Genomic DNA, 25,355 nt, shown 5'->3' on the forward strand with positions numbered 1-25,355 from the left:
ATATCTGTCTCAGAATTCTTATAAATATCTTAAGTAAAGAATATCAATTTGGCTAGGCACGGTGGCTCACGCCTGTAATCCTAGCACTTTGGGAGGCTGAGGCGGGTGGATTACCTGAGGTCAGGAATTTGAGACCAGCCTGACCAACATGGCGAAACCCTGTCTCTGCTAAAAATACAAAAAAATTAGCCGGGCGTGGTGGTGGGTTCCTGTAGTCCCAGCAACTCGGGAGGCTGAGGCAGGAGAACTGCTAGAACCCTGGGGGCGGAGGTTGCAGTGAACTGAGATGGTGCCACTGCACTCCAGCTTGGACGACAGAGGGAGACTCCATCTCAAAAAAAAAAAAAAAAAAAAGAGTTTAAATTAACTTAAGAGATAGTTACTATGTATCAGGCACTGTTCTTGGCATTGATCATATACTAGAAAACAAACAAAAAAATTCCTTGGCTTCATAGAAAGTATATTCTAGAGACTCTTTATCTCAAAGATCGTCTCCCTTTCAATGTATGTATGTTTGCTGCATGGAATGGGAAGTTAGGTGATTAAAAAAGATTTACACTGAGACCATCCTGGCTAACACGGTGAAACCCCGTCTCTACTAAAAACTACAAAAAACCAGCCGGGCGACGTAGCGGCGCCTGTAGTCCCAGCTACTCGGGAGGCTGAGGCAGGAGAATGGCGTAAACCCGGGAGGTGGAACTTACAGTGAGCTAAGATCCGGCCACTGCACTCCAGCCTGGGTGACGGAGCGAGACTCTGTCTCAAATAAAATAAAATAAAATAAAAGATTTACACTGTTACGAGCAATTGGCATGTCTCAATTACCTACTTTTGTTCTAGATACACAGCTATGTGTCCAGGGCCACTCTATGTTGTTTCACATTCTCTTTTTCTTCAAATGGGATATCTTGTTTTCCTTCTTTCTTCACTATCTATACTGGTTAGTAGAAATGTAGACATTTTTAGGCCTCATTGAAAGGAATGCACCTTACCCTGAGAACTTGGCCTTAGAGATGTAAGCAATAATTGGCCAGTACCTTGGGGTACCTTCTTTTGGAGAAAGGACAGTGCGTTTTCAGCTGTGTAGGTGCCTGCACTGTTAGGCAAAGGCATGTTTAAAACTGTATAAGTGGCAAGAGGGGATAAGTAGATATTGGGCACTAAAGATGTGAAATGTAGAGGACATTTCTTCAATCTGCTAAAAATCTCTTTGGGGAAACATTATTCCCCATTTCGCAGTCCATGTACTCTGTTCTCCATCCCGGTTTCCAGGGGTGGGAAAATGACCTAAATCTTGCAAATTACAGTATTCCTATTCCATTGCTATTGCAATTGATTGAAAGATGATCATGTGGGCCAGGCGTGGTGGCTCACACCTTTAATCCCAGCACTTTGGGAGGCTGAGGCAGGCAGATCACGAGGTCAGGAGTTCGAGACCATCCTGGCCAACATGGTGAAACTCCATCTCTACTAAAAATACAAAAATTTGCTGGGTGTTGTGGCATGCGCCAGTAGTCCCAACTACTCGGAGGCTGAGGCAGGAGAATCGCTTGAATCCAGGAGGCAGAGGTTGCAGTGAGCCAAGATTGTGCCACTGCACTCCCGCCTCGTGACAGAAAAAAAAAAAAAAAAAAAAAAAAGATGATTATGTGGTCAAAGCCTGATTGGCTGGAGTCTCCTAACAATTTTTGCTAGAGACACAAGGAAAAAAAGAGTGCTTTCTTTTTGCTTAGATTGCTAACTCTGAGGGCAACAGAAGCCTAGAATTGCCAATGACCACTTTTTCTACAACGTGTTCCTGTGAATGTAGCCAACAGAGAAATGCCAGGATAAGATTTACAGAGTGTCTTGGTTATATTCATCAAGTTCCTGTACCTAGCCAAATCTCTAGACACATATACTCCTGGACTTCCTGATTATATTATCCAATTCTGATTTTTTTTTTTTCACTTAAAACTGTTCAAACTGAGTTTCTGTCACTTTCAATGGAAAAAGGCCTTACTGAAACATTGAAGTATTTGCAGTTCTTTACATACATCTAGCTTCTTTACACATCTGTGCTTTTACAAATGCTGTTTCCTCTGGATGGAATGCCCTTGCCCTCTGTTTCTACTTGATAAATCCGTACTATTTCTTCAAGTCACTGCTCAAACACCCATGTACTCCATGCCACTGGTTCTTGCATCATGTAACTTGTTACCAACTCAAATGTAACATGATCTATGAAAACTTTCACGATGCACCTTAGTCAGAATCAGCAGCAGATTATTTTATATCTGTACAGAACTCTGTTAATATGGCTAGTTAGCACTATTCATACTATACTGTAATTAAGGGCATGTTTCTCTGTTCCAATGAAATGCAAGCTCATGCAGGAAAAGGCATATATCTGACCCATTTTTGTACCTCCAATATTTAACTTCACATGTCACTGGAAGATAATTCTTCATTGGTCCCTTGCATTTCCACACATTCTGCAAATGAGGTATTGACTTTGCATTATTCCAGTCACTCTCTTCAGAGATTTTTGCATTGCTTCCTGAAGCAAAGGGCAGGAGGGAATGCTAACTGTCCAAGATAACAGAGATAATATCTCTCTAGAATACATTATCTTTTCTGACTGCCCATTATAAAAGATTTAGTCTCCTTAAACTTCAGATTCCTCTTATGTAATGCAACCTACCACATATGCAAGCATCATCTAGCCCTCTTCTTGTCGCCCTGTAGGAAGTGGGGCTCAGTTAATCAGTGCAAAAATGTTGATACTCTGAAAAGTGCTTTTGCCAAGAGTAATAAACTATCTTTTGTCATTGTTTTAGGAGCTTGTGTCTTTTACCAGAATCATTGAAACTGTCAGACTAACTTGTTGGCTTGCAAACAGAATAAAATCTCAGATTCTGACAGTTTTGGTGATGAAGATGGGATACTGAGAGAGACATAGCTTTCTGGAGGAGGAAGTATTAGGGCCTCACAGATGATTAACAGGATTTGAGAGAAGTCCATGGGAAATTGCAAGAATATGTCAACCAAATACATGGTCAACAAGCAATAAATGGTCCTCCACTTTATTGCCTGTTTAGAGCAGGTACTGGGAGAGACAGCTTCAGGCCAAGTACAGGGAAGTAAGTTCAAAGACAGTTGCGCTAGTTGTCCCTAACTCTCTTCTGGGCAGAAAGGCTTCCTCATCAATCTGGTGAGCAGTTTCAGGTTTGCAACATTGTAACAAGCACTTTGGGAGGCTAAGGTGGGTGGATGGAGGGGATAGCTTGACCAGCCTGGGTAACACAATGAAAACCTATCTCTACAAAAATAAAAAATAAAAAACTTAGCTGGGTGTGGTAGTGCATACCTGTGGTTCTAGCTATTTGAGAGGTTGAGGTGGGAGGACTGCTTGAGGCTGGGAGGTTGCAGCTGCAGTGGCCGTGATCACGCCACTGCACTCTAGCCTGGGTAGGCAACAGAACAAGACCTTATCTCAATAAAATAAAATAAAGTAAAATAAAATAAAAAATAGAAAAGAAAAGAAAAAGAAAGATTCATCCTGAGTAGGCAGAAGATTCTATCTCCTTATAGATAATAGTTGCAGAGACTCCCATCTATAGTGAGTATAAAAGGATGAAAATTTGTGACCAGTATGAGCAAAAAACAGGCAATGCAATACAACTTTGGCTGGTTCACCTGGGAGATGAGAGAGGGGTCTCATATTTTTTTCACAACACAAGAATTGCCACATTAGCTCAGATTACCTAACCACTGAATATGCCGCCTCTGACACAGCTTGAAATAAAAGGTTTTAATAATTTGATGCCAACCTACTTTTACAATCTTATTTGTCACTCTGTGCCAACACACAAAAAACTGTATCAGCCAGCCAGTGTCACCCACTCCTGTAAATCCACCATGAATATAACCTAGGTCTCTTGGCTCTGCTTATGTGGTTCACTGTGCTTGGAATGCCCTCCCCTTTCCTGCAATTTATTAATAAACAATCTAATTCAAGTTCCGTCGTTTCTATAAACCCTTCCATCTTTTTTATGAATCCTTCTCTATTCTTTCATTTTTTGTTAATCTATCTCTAACACTGAACTCTAACAACTCCTTAATTCTCATATGATGCCTTCACCATTACCTAACAGTTTACATATAGAGTTTGTTCTTCCCAACTAGACTAAATCTTCCTAAATTATCAATTACATCTTATTTTTAATATATCTTACAGTGATTACTAGGCACATATTTGCACATAGTAGAAACCTAATACTTTTTTTATCGACTGACTTAATCACATGTACTCTTTCAGCATGACTTAAGCGACAATTAAAAACATGAAATTTATCATCCAAATCCCAGTCATAAAAGATATCAAAGAAGTAAATCATTTAGGTGAAGGGAATCCATTACATTCTAATCAATTAATATAGCTGGCCACAGTCTAGCTTATTCCAATTAAGTCCACTGAAGTACTAAAAATGAAGTTTAAAAGCATGCTTTTACTTGATATAGCCAGATTTTTGAAACTCACTTCAGTCTTTGTCTCTAATGAAGACCACCCTGATGGAAAAAGAGGACCCACTGCTTGGCCACTTCTGGCACTGCTGTGATTAGTGGTCTTGATTCATTTTTGTCATAAACAACTGGCCCCATATACCAAGTACATCATCCAAAATTCAAATATTTGGCAATCTCTGTAGCCCAGGGGGCTCAACAGCTGAATCAACAAACATTCTAACCATCCTGCTACCATATAAGAAGGTGCTCTGCTGCCAGAACTGAGAGGACACTTGGGGTTAGTGCTCAATACTGATACTACTATGATTAAAGAAATAGAAAAGATTCCTGTAGAGCATTTTCCATACGTTTTTATTAAAAGCAGAAAAAAATATGGAAAAAATAAATCTTAGTTATTAAGGCAAGTGATGTTTTATCTTGGAACACCTCTAATATTTAAAATTCTGTGAAAAGCTAAATGCACAGATCTTTTCACTTCATTGTTACAGCATATGCAAATATCATCACTGTCACATTGCCTAGAATAAGTAAAACATTAAGAAGAGAAAAAACGCTTTGAAGTGGTTTGAAATCACATTTGCTCAGCTGGTCTTTAATGATGAACAGTTCTCTTCAATGCCAATGGCAAACAGCATTTACAACAAAAACTTCAGAGTACTTTGTTTTCACCAACTCTTATGAAGATTTGAGTTTCCTAACCAAAAGTCACTAGCAAGAAGTGGTGGTCAGTCCTGTCCTTCCTTTTTAGTTGAGTAGATGACCATTTGCATGGTATGATTAAGTTGAGAGGTATAAAAGTTTCTAGTCATCCATAAGTTTTTCCCTGCTCACTAAATGACACCCTAAATTCTTTGATTAATGACATTTTGCATTAGTTTCAGGTTTCTGTTCATTGCTAAAATGCAAATATTCTTAAAATAGGAATACATTGCCGTTAGCTCATAATCATTTACTGCTGGGAGTGAAATATATTCATCAGGTCTTTCCATGAAAACAGGCTTTGATGGGAAGGGCAAATTTTAGCACACAGATTGTTTGAGATGGAAAAGAACTCATGCCCAAGGGGGTAAACACACACACACACACACACACACACACACACACACACACACACACACAAAGGAGAGACTAAGAGCCTCAGGAAAAAAAAAAAAAATCTTCAACTATTTTACAACTTTCTCTGAGGACTGCACTGATTCTAGACTTTCAAGGGATGACCTGATTTTTAAATTTTAATTTTATCAAACCTAATCAAACCTGATGCCTGGGAAAAAGGACAGACAGAGACAGTAGAGGCTTTGACATGGTATAAGAATTGAATATTGACTTCTTGACTATAAGCTCCCTAAGTCAGGACCTAATCTTATTCACCTCAGCACTTTTTTTTCTTAGTGATTGACATATATAATAGATATCCGAGAAAGATCTGTTGAAAATGAATAGTAAGAATTGGATTGTCTAAAGAAGAGCATAAAAGGCAGAGATATTCCCATAGGTGGATCTTTGGGTTCTGATGATCAGCCAATCACATCTCTATGACTGTCAGTCACATTGTGTGTAGGGGGATGTCATAGATTAGTGCCACCATTAAAAACCTAAAAGATGTAGCAGTGGTGGTCCCTATCACAGCATTGCTGAATTCACCAGGCGGGCTCCTGCAGAGATCAGATAGATTCTGAAGGGTGACTGTAGACTATCACAGCCCTAGTTACAGCTGCTTTGTCAGATGTAGTATGATCGCTAGAGAAGATTACTAAGTCTTCCCATAAATGGTATATAGTCACCAATTAAGCAAATGTACTTTTTTCCTTTAAAATTAAAAAAGATAATAAAAAACTAGTTTGCATTCATGTAGGATGGACAATAGTCACTTACAGTTTTCCTGTGTTCTCCTACCTCTGTCATATGATACAGGTTCAGTCTGAAGAGATCTGAACCTTCAGTGAATGCCACAGAACATCACCCCAATCCACTGCATACATGATGTCATGCTGATTGCACAAGAATAGCAAGAGATGGCTAGTACAATAGAGAATTTGGCAAGACACATGCACTCAAGATGGTAGGATATACACCCTTCAAAGATTCATAAGCTGGCCAATTCTCTGAAGATTTAGGATCCCAGTGGTTAGGGATATACTTGAATAGCCCCTTTAAGGCAAGAGCAAGTTGAGAGTCTTACATACTCCACCACGAAAAAAAAAAAAAAAAAAAAAAAAAAGGAAAGGCATGCCTTTTGGGGTCCAGGGAGCAAACCATTCTATACTTAGGAATACTACTTTAGCCTATATACCAGGTGACACTGAAGGCTGCTAGCTTTGAGCGGCACCCAAAACAGGAAAGGGCAACATCATAAATCTATGACATGGTACAATCAGTCCCGCCACTTGTACATTTAATCAAGAAGATCCTCTAGTATTGGAGGTATTACAGTGGAAGAAGATGCAGTATGAAGCCTATGGCAGTTTGCAGTGAGAGAAATAAATGCTGCCTCTGGAATTCTGGAGTAAGGCCATGTCATCTGAAGCAGAAAATAATATGCTTTTTGAGAAACAGTTTTTGGTATTACTGGAACCTAGTAAAGGAAGGACACTTGACTATGGGACATCAAGTAACCACACACTTAGAACTTGCCATTATATCCTGGGTTCTGTTAGGCTGCCAAGACATAAATTCAGATGGGCACTAGCAGCAATCCATTATACAGGAGAAATGTTATATACAGGATTGAACCCAAGTGGGACCAGGAGGAACAAGTAAGCTGCATTAATAGGTAGCCCAAACCCCAATGTCACCTTCACACTCACTGCAGTTCCCTTCTCCTGGCTTATAACTAAAGGAATATGTGTTAGGGTGAGAAAATAGCTCCCATATGACTAGCTGGAGGAGCTTGGTTTATGGTTGGGTCAGCTGGATAAGCAGTTCTAGTTGAAAATGGATAGCAACAGCAAAAGAGGTACACTTATGAGTACCTGAATAACAACAGAGAAGAAAAAAGTCATCCTAATGAGTAGATCTGTGAGCAGTGTACCAGCTCATCATCTTTTGTGTGTCAAGAGAAGTGACCTGAAGTGAGGATATATAGATTCTTGGGCAGTAATCAATGGCATGGTTATCTGGTCAGGGGCCTGGGACGAGAAAAAATAGAGGAAGAGAGAGATCTGAGATACAGTCACATGAATAGACACATGGGATTAGGGAAAGAGTATGAAGAGTTCTATCTCACACATTAATGCCCACCAGGAAGCATATACCATGAAGGAGTTTATAAAAAACCAAGTAGATGAAATGACTTGGCCAGTTGACATCAGGCAGCCTTCATCTTTGGTCACTCCCAGACTGGCATGAGTGTCACATGAATGGAGAAGACATGGCAGCAAAGACAGAAGTTATGTATGAGCCCAACAGCATGTACTATCACTTACCAAGGATGTTCCAGCTTCTGCTGACTCTGAAAGTCCCATTTGTCAGCTAAAAAGACCAACAACATCCCCGTTATGGCACCATTCCTCGAAGAAGACAAATAGCTACTCTGTGGCAAATTTCTTACCTTGGACCCCTTCCAACCCGGAAGTATCAACAGTTCATCCTCACAGAGATAGGTATCTATTTTGGGTAAGAGTTTACCTTTCTTGTCTCTAAAGTTCTACTAGCACCACTATCTAGAGACTTACAGAATGCCTGAACCACAAACAGGAAACCTCACAGAACACAGCATCCAAATATGAAGACCCTCTTCACATTGAAGGAGGTGCAAGGAGTAGGCCCATGATATAATCCATTAGTTTTTATCCTGCCCAATCTAGAGGCATCCAGCCTCATGTAACATTGGAACTTCCTTCTAAAGTTTTAACTGATGTGCCAGTTAAAAGAAAATAATGTGAAAAAATGGTGTATTACCCTTTAGGACACAGTGGATTTATTAAATTACTGACCCCTATATGGAGTTTTGTCCCAAAAAGGATGAACATTTGGGTCTAAAGACCAAGGGGTGGAAGCAGGTATGGTCCTATTTACCATCACTCCCAATGACACACTGTATTCTGTGCTTCCTTCACCCCACACTGAACTCTACAGGGTTGAAGATCTTGTTACCCGAAGCGGGGGTTCTCTCTTGACAGGAGATACAACAAAGGTCTTACTAAACTAAAAGTTATGGCTGCTACCAGAGCACTTTGGAGTTTTTGTGACCAGGTCTGAACAAATAAAAAGAGAAGTCACCACACTGGCTTGACTAATTGACCCTGATAAACAAAAGGAAGCAAGACTGCTTTTATACAATAAAGGCAGGAAGGAATACATATGAAACTCAGGTGATACACTGGGCACCTTCTTGCATTCCTGTCAAACATACATGCTCTTCAGCAATGAAGGTTTAGGTTATAATACCAGATAAGCTACCAAGATCAGCTGAGGTGATAGCTAAGGGTGAGGGGAATGTAAAATGGATAGTGAAAGAGTGAGAAAAGTACCAGTTGTGGCTCTAAGAGCAACTGGATTGACAGAGGCCACAGTCCATCCTACTAACACAGACAGATCATGTAAAACAAAAATAAGTGAAGATACAGCAAATCTAAACAACATAATCAATAAGGAAGGGCAAATCACTACATACCAAACTTTGCACCTGATAATAAGAATATACCATCTTGTCAAGAAGACATTGAACATTCACAAAAAGTGAACATATACTAGGTAAAAAAGAAAAAGGTCAGTAAGTTCTATAAAGTAAAAAAAAGTCTCTGATCACCATGCAATGAAACCAGAAATTATTAACAAAATCAAAACTGAAAAAGCTCTCCCACTTGAAAATTTAAAAATTGCCTATTTAAATAATTACTGGGTGAGAAGGCATATACAAATTGAAATTATAAAATATCAAAAAGTAATTTTAATAAAACATACTCCATATGGAAGTCTATTGAATACATTTAAAGTAATGATAAGAGAAAAAAAACAGACCTTAATAATTTTATAAATAAAAATAAAAGAATAAAAAGAAATGAGAAAAGGAACAAAGCAACAATATCCCCTCTTATGACTCCTTGTCAACATTATACTGGAAGTCCTAGATAATGCAATATGACCAGAAAAAGAAGTAAAAACTATACAGATGGAGAAGGAAAATATAAAGCTGCCTTTGTCACAGATGACATGATTGGCTATGTAGAAAATCACAAAAAAAATGAACAAAATCCTCCTGGAATGAATAAGCAATTATAGCAAGGTTGTAGGATACAAGGTTAATAAACAAAAGTTAATTGGCTTCTTATATGCCAACAACAAACAAATGAAATTTGAAATTAAAAACACAATACAGCACCAAAAAATGAAACATTTAGGTATGAACCTAAGAAAATAAGTACAAAACTTATATGGGGAAAATTATAAAATTATGATAAAAGAAATAAAAAAGGATTAAGTAAATTATTCCCAACGTGATCTATAGATTCAATGCAATACCAAACAAAATCCCGTAAGTTATTTGTGGATACTGACAAACAGATTCTAAACTTTATACGGAGAGGCAAAAGACCCAAAATAGCCAACCCAACTTGAAAGAGAAGGATAGAGTTGGAGGACTGATACTACTAGACCTCAAGACTTACTATAAAGCTACAATATTCAAGATGGTGTGGTAGTGAAGAAACAATAGATAAGTAGATGAGTGGAACAGAATAGAGAACTCAGAAATAGACCCACATAAATACAGTCAACTGATCTTTGACAAAGGAGCAAAGGCAATACAATAGAGCAAAGATAGTCTTTTCAACAAATGCTGCTGAAATAACTGGACATCTACATGCAAAACAGAAACGAATTTAGACACAGACCTTACACCTGTCACAAAAATTAACTCAAAATAGATCACAGACCTAATGTAAAATGCAATATTATAAAATCCTAGCAGATAATACAGGAGAAAATCTGGATGACCTTGAGTATGGCAATTACTTTTTAGAAACAACACCAAAGACACAATCCATACTGAACTTCATTAAAATTTAAAACTTCCGCCCTGCAGAAAACAATGTCAAGAGAATAAGAAGACAAACCACAGACTGGAAGAAAATATTCGCAAAAGGCACATCTGATAAAGAACTGTTACCCCAAATACGCAAAGAACTCTTAAAACTCAACAATTAAAAAAAACAAATTAAAAAGGCCAAAGACCTTAACAAACACCTCACCAAGGAAGATATACAGATGGCAAATAAGCATATGAACAGACGCTCCAAATTATATGTCATTAGGGAACTGAAAATTAAAACAACAATGGGGGCTGGTTCCAGTGGCTCACGCCTTTCATCGCAGCACTTGGGAGGCCAAGGTATGATGACTGCTTGAGTCCAGGAGTTTGAGACCAGCCTGGGCAACACAGTGAGACCTTGTCTCTACAAATAATAATAATAATAATAAAAACAGTTGGGCGCCGTGGTACATGGCTGTGGTCCTCCGTACTCAGGCAGCTGAGGTTAATAAACAAAAGTTAATTGGAGCCCAGGAGGTTGAGGCTACAGTGAGCCATGGTCACTCTACTGAACTCCAGCCTGAGTGACATAGTGAAACTCTGTCTCAAAACAAGCAAACAAACAAACCCACCACCATCAACAACAAAACCCATGTGGTGCCACTGCACACTCACTAAAATGGCCAAAATCCAGAACACTGACACGAAATGCTGGTGAGGATGTAGAGCAAAAGAAACTCTTATTCACTGCCGGTTGGAATGCAAAACGGCACAGCCACTTTGGAAGATAGGGAGTCTATTACAAAACAAAACATACTTTCACTGTGTGATCCAGAAGCCAGACTCCTTAATTCTACCCAAAGGAATTGAAAATTTATGTACACACAAAACCCTGCACATGACTACAGCAGCTTCATAACTGCCAAAACCTGGAAGCAACTAAGATGTCCTTTAGTAGGTGAATGGATGAACTGTGGTATATCCAGACAATAGAATATTATTCAGTGCTAAAAAGAAATGAGTTATGAAGCCATGAAAAAACATGGAGGAACCTTAATTGCATATTAATAAGTAAAAGAAGTCAATCTAAAAAGACTACATACTGTACGATTCCAACTGCCTGACATTCTGGAAAAGACAAAATTATGAAGACAGTAAAAAGATCAGTGCCCATAGGTTGCTGGGGGCAGGGGAGAGGAGGGATGACTAGGCAGAGCAGAAAGGATTTTTAGGGCAGTGAAAATACTCTGTATAATAATATAGTGGTAAATCATTACATATTTTTCCAAACCCATAGAAAGCACAACATCAAGAGTGAACACTAACACTAATGTAAACTGTGAACCTTGGGAGATAGTTATGATGTGTCAATGTAGGTTCATTAACTGTAACAAATGTACCACTCTTGTAGAGGATAATAGGATCACCACAATCAAGTAGAATATATTTCAAGAATGCAAGTTGGGTCAATAAAAAAAAAATCCATTAATATACCATACACATAGATCCAAACAGAAAAAATACATAATTATCTCCATACATGTAGGAAATATAAAACCTTTAACCAAGTATATATATTTGACAAAATATAATAATCATTCGTGATTTAAAACATTCAAGAAAATATAAATTAATGGATATTTCTTTTTTTAATCTTTCTTTTTTTGGTGGGGCGGGGGGAGTCTTGCTGTGTTGCCCAGGCTGGAGTGCAGTGGTGCAAAAACTTCACCAAAACGTCTGCTTCCTGGGCTCAAGTGTTCCTCCCACCTCAGCCTCCTGAGGAGCTGGGACTGTAAGTACACACCACCATGCCAGGTTAATTTTTGTGTCTTTTTTGTAGAGACAGTGTTTTGCCATGCTGCCCAGGCCGGTCTTGAACTCCTGGGCTCAAGCAATCCCCAGCCTATCTCTTTAATGTAATAAAATATGAATATTTTAATCTTCATGACGGCATTTACTTTATGAGAAATCACTCTAATGTTTCCACTAACATCAGGAACAGATCAAGGATGCTCACTACTTCTTTAACATTGTACTCAGGTATTACAACACAATTAACCATGAGAATTAACTTAGAGATTTTAGAAGTGGGAAAGAAGAACTAAAATGATCTCTATTTTAAAATTACATGAGAGCATGTCTAGAAAACTCTGGAAAATCAATAGTAAAACTAAAAAAAAAAAAGAAAAGAAACCATTAAGGTAACAGGATATAACATTAACATTGAAAAATCAATAATCTTTGGACACATAAACAAAAATGTATTCGAGAATATAATGGCAGAGAAAATCCGTTTTACTATAACAACAAAAAATATAAAATGCGGAAGAAAAAATTTAACAAAAAATGTGCAAAACCTAAGGAATATTTTAAAACACTCCTGAAAAACACAAAAATGGATCTGAACAAATGAAAGACAACCCCCCCACCGTTGTTCTCGAAAGACTGAGTCAATATCATAAAGATCTCAGCACTCCCTTAATTTGTAAGTGTAAGTTGAAGCCAATAAACATACTAACAATATTTGTTAATGAACCTAGATAAATTGATGTTAAGGTTTATATGGAAAAACAAGAAGGCAAGTGTAGCCAGGTAAACACTGAAAAAAGCTCAGAGGACTGAAAACCTTTCCAGACATCTCAACGCAACATAAAGTTTCTGTCATTAAACCAAGGTGGTACTTGTGCATGAACAGACAGCCACTCAGATGGAAGAGAAAATAAAGTACAGACATAGATCCAAGAAGTAGAAATTTAGTACAGTCATGTATCAGTTAATGATGGGTATTTGTTCTGAGAAATATTTTGTCAGGCAATTTTGTCATTGTGTGAACATCATAGAGTATACTTCCACAGACCTAGATAGTGTAGTCTACTACACACCTAAGCTATATGGTATAGCCGATTACTTCTAGACGATAAACCTGTACAGTATGTTACTGTACTAAATACTGTAGGCAATTGTAACACAATGGTATTTGTGTATCCAAATCTATATAAACATACAAATGGTACAGTAAAAATGTAGTATAAAAGATAAAAAATGGTACACCTATGTAGGGCACTTACCATGAATGGGGCCAGCAGGATCAGAAGTTGCTCTGGGTGAATTAGTAAATCAGCAGTGAGTGAATGTGAAGGCCCAGGGCATTACTGTACACTTTTATATGACTGACAACACAGTAGGTTTGTTTACAACAGCATCACCACAAAACATGTGAGTAATGATGTCACAAAGGCTTTATATGACATCACCAGGTGATACAAATTTTTCAGTTCTGTTATAATCTTATGGGACTAGGGTTGTATATGAGGCCCATCAATGACCAAAACGATGCATGCAGTGTGTGACTGTGTATGATATAGGTAGCATAATTTAAAATAAACTATGATACTGAGGCAAAGATAGACTGTTTAATGAATGATTCTGGGAAAACTGATTAGCCATTTAGAAAAATGTAAAATGAAATACATAAATCACAACAGACATACACAAACACACAAAACTTTTAATGTATGAGACCTAAATACAAAAAGAAAACTAATCAAGAATCATAAGAAAACATAGGTGATTTCTTTAAAACCTGGATATAGGAAAAGGTTCTCTAATGATGACTCAAAATCCAAATTCCCTAAAAGATTGACAAATTTGGCTATTTAAAAATGTAAAGCTATTTCCTGTCAAAAAACTCTACAAATAAAGTCAAAAGACAAGTGACAAATTAGGAAAAAATTACTTGCAATAGTTATCACAGGTAAAGGGCTAATTTCTCTAATACACAAATAATTTTAAACATTAGAGTAAAATGACCAAATACCTAGTAGAAAAATGGGCAAAAAACATAAACGGACATTTCACAAGAAAGATTATAAAACAGTCCTCAAACATAAAAAGATTTTCAGTGTCATTCATAGTGAGAGAAATGTCATAATTACAGAAATGTTGATAGGAATGCAATTCTTTCGGAGAAGAATTTGGCAATATCTAACAATATCTTCTTTTGACCTAGCAATCCAATTCTAGCAATTCACCATGAAGACGCACCTCCAACCATACAGAAATACGTAAGCACAAGTTTATTCATTGCAGGAGTGTTTGTAATTGCAAAATGCTGGAAACAAACTACATTTCCATATGTAGGAGAATGACTGAATAAACTGATACATCCACACAATGAAGTATTATGAAGCTACAAAATTACATAAAGAAGAGCTCCATGAATTGATATGCTGTGTTTTCCAGGATATATTTTTAAGTAAAAAAAGCAGAGTGCAAAAAAGTATCTATACTATGTAACTTTTATGTAATAAAAAAGTATAAGAAAATACACATACATCTGCCCCTTAAACAAGCAAAACATACACACACACACACAACACACAAGAAGGATACACCAGAAACTACTGAGATTGGATACCTCAGGGGTAGGTGAGAACATTGAAAAAGGATAAGAGGATGAGGACCGGGCAGAAAAGTAAGCAGGGTAGTACACTTATCTAACTTTGTCCTATATAGCTTTGCCTTATAGAATAATTTCTCTAACTTTTCTGGAAGAAAATACACAGTTAAAATTACTGTTTAATATAAGCATACTTTTAATATGAGTTTCCTCACACGGTTTTAAAGAAAAACATATGAATTATTTTTCTGTACCTTTTAGTTACTCATGAATAAACTCAGCTTAACCACTAAGATTACACTACTCTAAAGTGGTAATGGCTATTGAGGAAGGCTTAGCCCCTGATTTTAGCCTTATAGAATTTAACCTAATTATTCTGTAGAAAAATAATGATGAATAAATACAATTGTAAGATATTTGATGACTGTAAATGTTGCCAACATGTATAATTAGTTCACTGGGCTAACTCGGATTATTTTTCTCTGTCTGTGAGACTATCTTCTAAGTTGCCTGCCCTTCTCCTACTCTTATCTCAGGCTGCTTCATACGCTCTTGGTACTATAAAACTTGCGCTTTTGAATCACATTCACCCTGTACTGCAAAGGCAATCCAGTTCTCCTTCTCTGCTCCAGCTCCTGTGCAAATTAAATGTTAATGGAAAAAAATCCATAGCAAAGCCTATTAGTGTCTTTCTTTTATCACTTTATTTTTAAAAACATTTATAGAATGCTATCTCTGTGTCATGCTATGTTGCAGTAAACGGTAGTAATAATTTTCCCAGGTTGCTAAAACAGAATGAGATGATAATTTCCACGTAGAGAACAAGGAGAATGTTCTGACTTCTTTGGTGATCTTATACCTTACTGGGTTGAAAACACTCTCATTCTGTTGGATAAAGGTTCTGCTGCCATAAAGAACAGAAAAATAAGACGTGGTTCTTTATTATTGCTCTTAATCACCTGTGGAGCAACCCCCAATGATTCTGATTCAGCATTTTTGAGATTGGCCCTGGGAATCTGTGTGTGTTTTTTCTTTTTAATAGAGACAAAGCATCACTATGTTGCCCCAGGCTGGTCTTGAACTCCTAGGCTCAAGAGTCTTCTCATTGTAGCCACCCAAAATGCTGGGATTACAAGCATAAGCCACCATGCTCAGCCTTTAAAAAAAAAGTTCTACAGGTGATAGTAATGCCCAGGTGAGGTTGAAAAATCAAAAATCACTTTCTATAGCTGGCATGGTTTTATTATCAAAAACTAAAATTACTATTCATTCAAATAAGTTCTCTGCCTAGATAAGTAAAATAATCTCCTTAAATCATCGCCCTACTGGCCGGGTGTGATGGCTCACCCCTGTAATCTCAGCACTTTAGGAGGCTAAGGCGGGTGGATCACGAAGTCAGGAGATCAAGACTATCCTGGCTAACATAGTGAAACCCCATCTCAACTAAAAATACAAAAAATAAGCCTGGTGTGGTGGCATGTGCCTGTAGTCCCAGCTACTTGGGAGACTGAGAAGAATCGCTTGAACCCGGGAGGTGGAGGTTGCAGCAAGCCGAGGTTGCAGCAAGCCGAGGTTGCACCACTGCACTCCAGCCTGGGCGACAGAGCGAGACTCTATCTCAAATAAATAAATAAATAAATAAATAAATAAAAACAAAAAATCATGTCCCTACTTTCAGCACTGTTTCTCCCCACAGTCTTAGGTTCACTCAGCAGCCGGAGTAACCTTTGAAAAGCATAAATCAGATCAGATCATGCCACTGCCCTATTTAAAGCCTCTCATGGCTTCCTGCTGCACTTAGAACCAAATCCAAACTTCTCACTCTCCTCTGTGAGAGCATACATGATATATCCCCTGTCTACTTTTCCAACTTCGTTGTATACCACTTTCCTCTTCATTCATTCTGCTCACTCCAGTTACATTGGCATTCTTTCTGATCTTGAACTGGCCAGGCTTTTTTGCCTTGGGTCTAGACAATGTGTGCTGTCTTCAATTATGGTGGTGGTGGCAGTGGTGGTGGCAGCTAATACATACTGAATGCTTCCTATTAACTACATGCTGAAGTGTTTTACATGAATTAATGTGTATAATAAAACAACTTTATGAGGTTGGTACTATTAATATTTCTGTTTTACAGATGAAGAAAGGCCCAGGGAGTTGAAGTAATTTGCGCAAGGTACTCAGACTAACTCCTCAATTCTCATTCAGAAGATGTTAACCCCCAAATTCTGTAATTTTCAGATATTATCTTAAACCTTTTATGACCTAGTTATTAACAAAAGCTATCATAGAAGTACATATGTAGGTCTCATCATTTTGGCCCCTAATAGAATTACTTTTACTGAATTATGCTTTCACATTATAACTTCCATCTATATTGAATAGTGGAAATGACATAATACAATGAATTGCTACCTCCTTTTGAATAATTAATATGTTCTAATCCAAAAGACAGGAGAATCATATAACTGACCATGTGTCATCCTTTTGGCAGTGGGAAGATCGTATTCAAATCTGAAATCCCCTTACAACAAAATGTACAGAGCTTTGTGACTGTATTTCAGGCAAAAGCCTCTTACATTTCAAACTAACCAAAAATTGGGCCAGGCATGGTGGCTCATGCCCGTAATCCCAGCACTTTAAGAGGCCAACGCAGGTGGATCACCTGAGGTCAGGAGTTCGAGACCAGCTTAGTCAACATGGCAAAACCCTGTCTCTACTAAAAATACAAAAATTAGCCAGGTGTGGTGGCAGGCACTTGTAATCCCAGCTACCTGGAAGGCTGAGGCAGGAGAATCGCTTGAACCTGGGAGGCGGAGGTTGCAGTGAGCCAAGACAGCACCACTGCATTCCAGCCTGGGTGAAAGAGTGAAACTCTGTCTCAAAAACAAAAACAAGAACAAACAAACAAAAACCTTATCCAAAAATTACCTTAACCAACAACTCAGAAATCATTTTGTGATTCCGCAGTCACTCACTCACTTACTTTTCAAAGAGCTCCTCCAGCCCCTTTCTCCTGCATAGTCCCCTTACTCTTGAGATTTAGTCTCAAGACTAAGAAAACAGAGACTATCCTATTTATCTCTTTCAACTTCTTTCTTCTTTTGAAACAAATCCCTAGAGTTATGCTGTATATAACTCACTTATTTTTTACCTTCCTTGTTTTCAAGAAAAATGAAAATTTGTATATAAATTGTCCTCTAAATGTTGCTTCAGCTGCAACACTCAAGTTTTTATACTGATTCGCTCTCCTTCACTTCTAAACATTTTCTAATTCCTATTGTGCTATTTCTTCTCTCCAGACCATAAGTTACTAAGGAATGTATTTTTCAGTCACCCAAAATGTTATTTTACTGACTTTTTATTACCAACTTAAAACTTTGCTGCACTGTAGACAAAGAATGTAGCCTTCCAGGAGTGAGTTTCCAGGTGTAGTATTTTTACACTTTGTTTTAATTCATCTATTACATTGCTTCATCTAATACCTTTATGCAGATGATTATATAAGTATGTATCTCTAGTCTACTTTTCTGAGCTTTAGGCCTACAGTTTTAAGACACTTATTAGACTAATTTTCTATATCTCCTAAAGGCCTTTAAACCTTAACAGATTCAAAGCCAAAACATTATTTCCAGCCGCCCTGAATCTCTTCCTTCTCCTCCTCCTCCTCTTCCTCTTTTATTTTCTATTTTTGGAATGATGATGCACATTCTACCCAACTTTTCAAGCAAGAAGCGTTAAAATTGTCTTTTATTCCTCTCTCTCACAACTGGAATGAGCTAAACTAATTGTTTTATGTGTTGTGAATTATATTTTCTAGTTCTCTCTTTAAGCTATCCTTTCCTCTCTATTGTCACAGGACCTCATCATCAATCCCCTGCTCTGCTGCACCATCCTTCTAAATAACCTTTAGTTTGTCTCCTTGGCACCCCTCCTTCCCTTCTTCTCTTTTATCCTTTCCCCTGCTGCCTTGCATAAAGCACAAGTCTAATAATTCCATTCTCTTGCTTAAATATCTTTAGTCAATGCATACGGGATAAAGTCTGAATTTAGCACAATGCATAAGACCCTTTACCTGAGAAAAATTCATCCGCTATACAAGCAGAAAGTTTTCAGGCTTGGTTTACTACTAAATATACTATTTAAAATTCTTGGACCTGCAAGTTTATTAAAAGCTTAATGTTGAGAAGGATTTGGATAAAAGTGTTGTCTCATATATAGTTGCCTATGTACTATATTTTTATGATCAAGAAAAAGTTATGCTCCTTGGATTAGACTCTGTTTCCCAAAACAATCTAGCATCAGTTCTTGAGAGAGTACAGGTTACATTTTTAGCTCCATGAAAAAACTTAAGACAGGTGAAGAGGAAGGACTGGTACTCTGAAAAGGCTGGGGCTCAGGACCTTATGTTAGTGGTGCTGAAATCAGAGATAATGACACAATGTTTTCAGTGTTGATGGATATTATGAAATTTTAAAGGGAAGAGAGAAATAAAGAAACATCTTTGGAAGATCAGGTAGTAAGTGAAAACATGGCTCATGCATCCTTTAACCAAGCTTTATGAGAAAGAAGAAAAATGACAGAAAACCATACTGACAGCAAGGAGGCAACATAGACGTTTCTAGTGTACATATTACCTGTAACTGCAGTAATAATGGGGCAATACTGTCATAATAAGAACCTTTAAAGATCATGAAAATTAAAATAGATTCTTTATCCTCAGTATGACAAGAGTGTAAATACTATTCATTCCAGGAAAGCTTTCATTAAAAATAATTAAAATAAAAATTGTAGGCTCATATGGAGAAGCTTATACTAATCTGAAATTGTAGTTTTAATTACTCAATTTCCTTCTTATGAGAATGCAGAGATCAATATACTACTGTCTTTTACTTCCTGTTTCCTCTCTATTGATATAAAACTAAGTACAATGAAGTTTCGAAGACGATTTCTTCTTCTTCTTCTTCTTTTAAGATGGGGTCTCACTTTGTCACCCAGGCTGAAGTACAATGGTGCCACCCCAGGCTCAAGTGATCCTCCAACCTCAGCCTCCCAAATAGCTGGGACTACAGGTGTGAGCCACCAGGCCTGGCTAACTTTTAAAACTTTTATTTATTTATTTATTTATTTTAAGCACCAGGGTCTCACTGTGTTGCTAGGGCTGGTCTCGAACTCCTGGACTCAAGGCGATCCTCTCACATCAGCCTCCCAAAGTGCTGGGATTGCACCATGCCCAGCCTGCTTTTTAGATTTTTGAACTACCAATACCCAATGTGTTTTTAAATCATACAGTAAGTAAGAATAGGCATTTTCCAAAAAAAAAAAAAAAAAAATCAGCCAACCCTGAAGGACAGCTGCGAAGCAATCGAAGTAGATCTTATGGTTTACAAAGAGAGGGAGACAGCATCAGTACAGCAGTAGTCTTAGAAACTCTGCCTACTACTTTGACACTATGATATTATTGCTCTAACTTATTTATTCTGATGCCAATTATTTTCTCAGCCTTCTGCTGAATCTACAACTTTGAATTAAATATGTATGTACACTGATATGTCTGTGCTTACGTGTATGTGTGTGTGTGTAGACACCCACAGGCACACACATATCAATATAGGCATATATTTTTGAAACCAGAGTGAGCTTCAGAAGTTTCATCTCCATGTAATATAGCTTTGACTCATAGCTCTGACTCATAGTATGATTTTTTTAATCCAAATGTTTCATCTCAGAAGCTTATGTTCTATATAGAATTTTAGAAACGAAAGCCACTCTGTATCAACCATTAAACCAAAGTCACAAATTTTAAAGTATATACAAACAAATTTGATATATGTACTACAGACTTAATTGTATTTGTTTTAGAATACTGTATGAGATTTCAATGATATATGGATATAGCAATAATTGGAAACATTTTGCATTAATAATTCAGTGGCGTTTCTTTCCTGAAATTTGGTTCCAAGTCTCAAGTACTTGTTATTAATAGCTGTGCAGAACAAATAAATCAGCTGTGATCCTAATCAGCGTGAAAATGTGGCTAATGTGTTTTTCTGTTTCCCTAGGATCCCTGTTGCATACCTCGTGACATAACAGAAAAATTTAGTCCAAACTATTTACAGAGATACAAACTTTAAAGAGGATCTTTCTTAAGCTTCCTATGTTTAAACATGTTTTACCAAACAAGTTTAATTTCCACCATTTTGTTTCAAATTTATTATCTTTCCACCAATATTTTACCTCTGGTCCTGGAGGGCCAGATGGTCCTTGGAGTCCTGGGTCACCTGTTTGGCCCTAAAATGGGGGGGGGGGAGAGGAGGATCAAAGTATAAACATTAACTTAATAAACACAATTAAAAGAAGAAACAGGCATATGGTAAAGAAATAGTAGTCATTATATTATTATTATTATTATTATTATTTTTTGAGGTGGAGTCTCGCTCTGTCCCCTGGACTGGAGTGCAGTGGCCGGATCTCAGCTCACTGCAAGCTCCGCCTCCCGGGTTTACGCCATTCTCCTGCCTTAGCCTCCCGGACAGGCGCCCGCCACCTCGCCCGGCTAGTTTTTTTTGTATTTTTAGTAGAGACGGGGTTTCACCGTGTTAGCCAGGATGGTCTCGATCTCCTGACCTCGTGATCCGCCCGTCTCGGCCTCCCAAAGTGCTGGTATTACAGGCTTGAGCCACCGCGCCCGGCCAGTAGTCATTACATTATTACGTCAAACAAGGTTGTAATGACTTTTTAAAAAAATTTGTAATCATCATTACTGTAAAAGTTTTTAAATAAGATGTTTATGGGTTTAATATGCATTCACTCAAGTGTTAGTGATATAAACAAATTAATGAGTCAAGTGCTCAAATCAAGAAAATATTGTGTGTTTATGCATATTTCACAGAGATAAGACAATAAAGCTGGACTCAACAAGATAGGGAATTCTAGATGAGAAACTGCTTTTATAAATAACCACAGTCCCAGGGCTGTCTCTGAAAATTCTTCTCTCCTTTGATACTGTAAGTGGCCTGTATTAGTAATTAAGACTCACCTGGATTGAAATCCTTACTTAATCTCTCTAAGCCTCAGTTTTCTCATCAATAAAATAGAAACAATAATTATAGTAGTAACATTCTCAAAGAGTCATTGGAAATTAAATTAGATAATATATGTAAAGTGCTAAGCAGAATGTCTGACATACGAAGTACTCATTAAATGTCAACCAATTTTACAATCATTATTCCTTCTCTTCACACCCTTGCTGCTTTCCTGGCTCATACACAGAATTCCTAGATTGTTTTCATCCTTTAATTGAAGTTTTGAGGATTCAGTTTTCATATCTCTGAAGCTAGTTTCTGAGATTCATGATAAAGATGTGAAATCAGGGTTGAAGGAGAAAGTGACAGGAGAGAGAAGCAAGCATAAAGACTGAAACTAGAGAAGGCTAGCAATGCTCTCAAGAGATGAAAGTTTGGAAAGGGAGGACAGTAGTCTGATATATCTATCTTCATAAGAAAAACTATTGCATTCATTATTTCTGTCATATTAAATTTCAAATTTAATTTAAATAAGCCTCAGATCACCTAAACTTGCAAGTTACAATTTGGGATTGCCCATTTTCCAAAACCTAAATCACAGTTTCCAATATGCACTTAATTCATTCTCAGTGCTGAGGTATCTGGACATAAAACAGGACACCATACAACTACTGCAATCAAACCTAGAGGAAGCCAGTGAAATACTATGGAAAGTCTCATTTAAGTTTCCCTTTCCAAATAAACAAAAACAAAATCTGTGATCCGTCAGAATCTGTATACTGAAGTTCTCAAAATGACAAGCATCTCTAAAGAGACAGAGATGGGGCGAGGGGCTCTCGCTGGAGCCCTCTAGTGGCAAAATCCAACCACAAAGCTAAATTTCTAAACAGTGAGGATAAAATAGCAATACCCTAGGGCTTTGTTTTCAGAAAAGCTAATTGACAATCAGATATTTAAAAACACAAATTGTGTAATGATTTTACTTGTTCTTCAGAATAATTCTTTGTTTTGAAAAACTTCGATTGCAAATTTCCTATGAATGTCAATTTTCCTTTATAAAAGCTGAATTTTAAGTAACTTATAAGTTACTTAAAGTTACTTATCTATAGATAACTGACTAATATTAAATAAACATCTACAAATGACAAAAACCTCTAGCTAAAAAATGGATAGGGCATAACAATTGTGTTTGTTTTCTTGGTCTAAATGAAAGTGTATTTACTGACAACCTCAGAGTGGTAGTTTTCTCTATTTTTTTTTAAATACTTGTAGAGCAAAAGCTTTCCTATTTAAGAACTGTACCAACTTTCCAAATCAGGACATTCTTTCTAATATCTTGAAAATATTATTTCACGTTACAACTTAGATCTACTTGGAAACAATTATTAGTTAGTAACACCAACCTCTTAGGTAACAGAAAATTAAAAGTAGGATCTATAAAATAGGGAAGACATCCTTATGATGTTGGCATTCTTTCCATGACAGTAAACAAATATTTTAGGTAGGCATTAACTTATATAATTGAGTGTGGGAGTTTGTTTCTTAATATAATAACTGATTCTGTATAAGCAACTTTTCATCAAACAAGTGTGTCCTTCCATAAAAAGCAAAGTTTTCCTGGTCAAATATCTACAGTTTTTCTACTAATAATATATAGAGCCAGGTGCAGTGGCTCACACCTATAATCCCACACTCTGGGAGACCGAGGTGAGAGGATCGCTTGAGGCCAGGAGTTTAAGACTAGCCTGGGCAACAAAACAAGACTTGGTTTCTACAATTTTTTTTTTTTTTTAATTAGCTGGGCATGGTGGTGAGCACCTGCAGTCCTTGCTACTTGAGAGGCTGAGGTGGAAGGACCACTTGAGCCCAAGAGTTGGAGACTGCAGTAAGCTGTGATGGCACCATTACACTCTATCCTGAGCAATAGAGGGAGACCCTGTCTCCGAAAACATTTTTTTAAATTAAAACAAAAAGATATAAACAAGTAATAGATACAACAAGAGACTAAAGACAAGGCTATCTCACTAATTTTAATTCATGAATGCCTATCTTATCTTCGGCCCAAAGTAGTTTTCAAAAATTTGGTAAGACAAATAAAAAATCAATTATCTCCCTACCAAAGTAATTCCTGCTGACATTAATTTTCTTTATTAGAACAGTGCACAAAAGTGTAAAACGAGTAAGTAAAAGACTCACTCTCACTGTCTCTTGCTCCCTGCCCTAAAAGAACATCATTAGCATTTATTGTGACTTCTTTCAGGAAAAAAATACTAAGGGTTTTAAGATAATGTGTTAAAGGTGAAATAGGCTCTCTATCTTTTCTTTAGCTTACACTAGAGGAATATTAATAAGTACTATTTCTAAAAGAGAAAAACATCATAATCACAGGACTATACAGAACCTTACATATGATATGGCCTAACTTTCTTTCTTTCTTTTTTTTTCTTGAGATGGAATCTCACTCTGTCACTCAGGCTGGAGTACAGTGGCACAATCTTGACTCACTGCAACCTCTGCCTCCCGGGTTCAAGCTATTCTCCTGTTTCAGCCTCCTGAGGAGCTGGGACTACAGGTGTGCGCCACCACGCCTGGCTAATTTTTGTATTTTTAGTAGAGATGGGGTTTCATCATGTTGGTCAGGGTGGTCTCGAACTCCTGACCTTGTGATCTGAGGCGGCTCAGCCTCCCAAAGTGCTGGGATTACAGGCATGAGCCATCACGCGTGGCCCTAACTTTAATTTTAAACATGAGAAACTGGTACCATGGTAGTTAAATACCCAAGGTTAAATACCCTAGCTAGTAGGTTAAGTGCCAGAGCTGGGACCAGAATCCAGGTCTTTGTCTCTCTAGCCAATGATTTTTTTACTCCCATAAACGTGTTATAAATATAAATTTAATCAAAGAGTAAGGAACACTAAAATGGTTTGCCTTGTGTAAGCATGCTACTTGACTCTAGTTTTCTCAAAAAGTTAATTGTAAGGTATAAAAGAATAATACTTATATTATTTATTAGTTAATAGTGCCCTTAGAGCATGTATTGTATCATTTCATCCTATTTGGTCAAGGGATAGAAAACTGTCACATTATTAAAAAAAAGAAAAAGGACTATGTAAAAAAGATCTTATTTTGCCAATCACTGCACATCAGAGTGTCTTTATATGATTTAAGAACCATCCTTGAAAAACAGAAGTAGTTTGTTAGCTTCATGATCTATTCTCATGATCCAGTTTACGCACTCTAGAGCTTCCGAGATTCAACTCAAGGGTACAAGGGAGGGTACATGGCTTACTAGGTTAAGCCCTTATGGCAATAAATCCAGGGCAAAAAACTAGTATAAGAAAAGGTCACCACTAACATTTCATCGAATAGATGCCAAAAATTGTTCTTTGGGTTAAATAATTCCTAAGAGATGTATATAAAATACTGTCACTGTTAGAAGTCACAAAGAACG

General features: G+C 37.3%; 1 protein-coding gene across 1 annotated transcript in view; it reads right to left on the reverse strand.

Annotated features, from left to right (window-relative positions):
* Nucleotides 1-25,355, reverse strand: part of COL24A1 (collagen type XXIV alpha 1 chain) — a 388,303-nt gene that overhangs the window by 235,893 nt on the left and 127,055 nt on the right. Inside the window, exon 19 of the mRNA XM_030912579.1 lies at nt 21,117-21,170. Within this exon, the coding sequence (XP_030768439.1) occupies nt 21,117-21,170 (54 nt within the window). The remainder of the gene's footprint in view (nt 1-21,116; nt 21,171-25,355) is intronic.

The sequence above is a fragment of the Rhinopithecus roxellana genome, chromosome 12 (genome assembly GCF_007565055.1).
Source record: "Rhinopithecus roxellana isolate Shanxi Qingling chromosome 12, ASM756505v1, whole genome shotgun sequence".
Lineage (NCBI taxonomy): Eukaryota > Metazoa > Chordata > Mammalia > Primates > Cercopithecidae > Rhinopithecus > Rhinopithecus roxellana.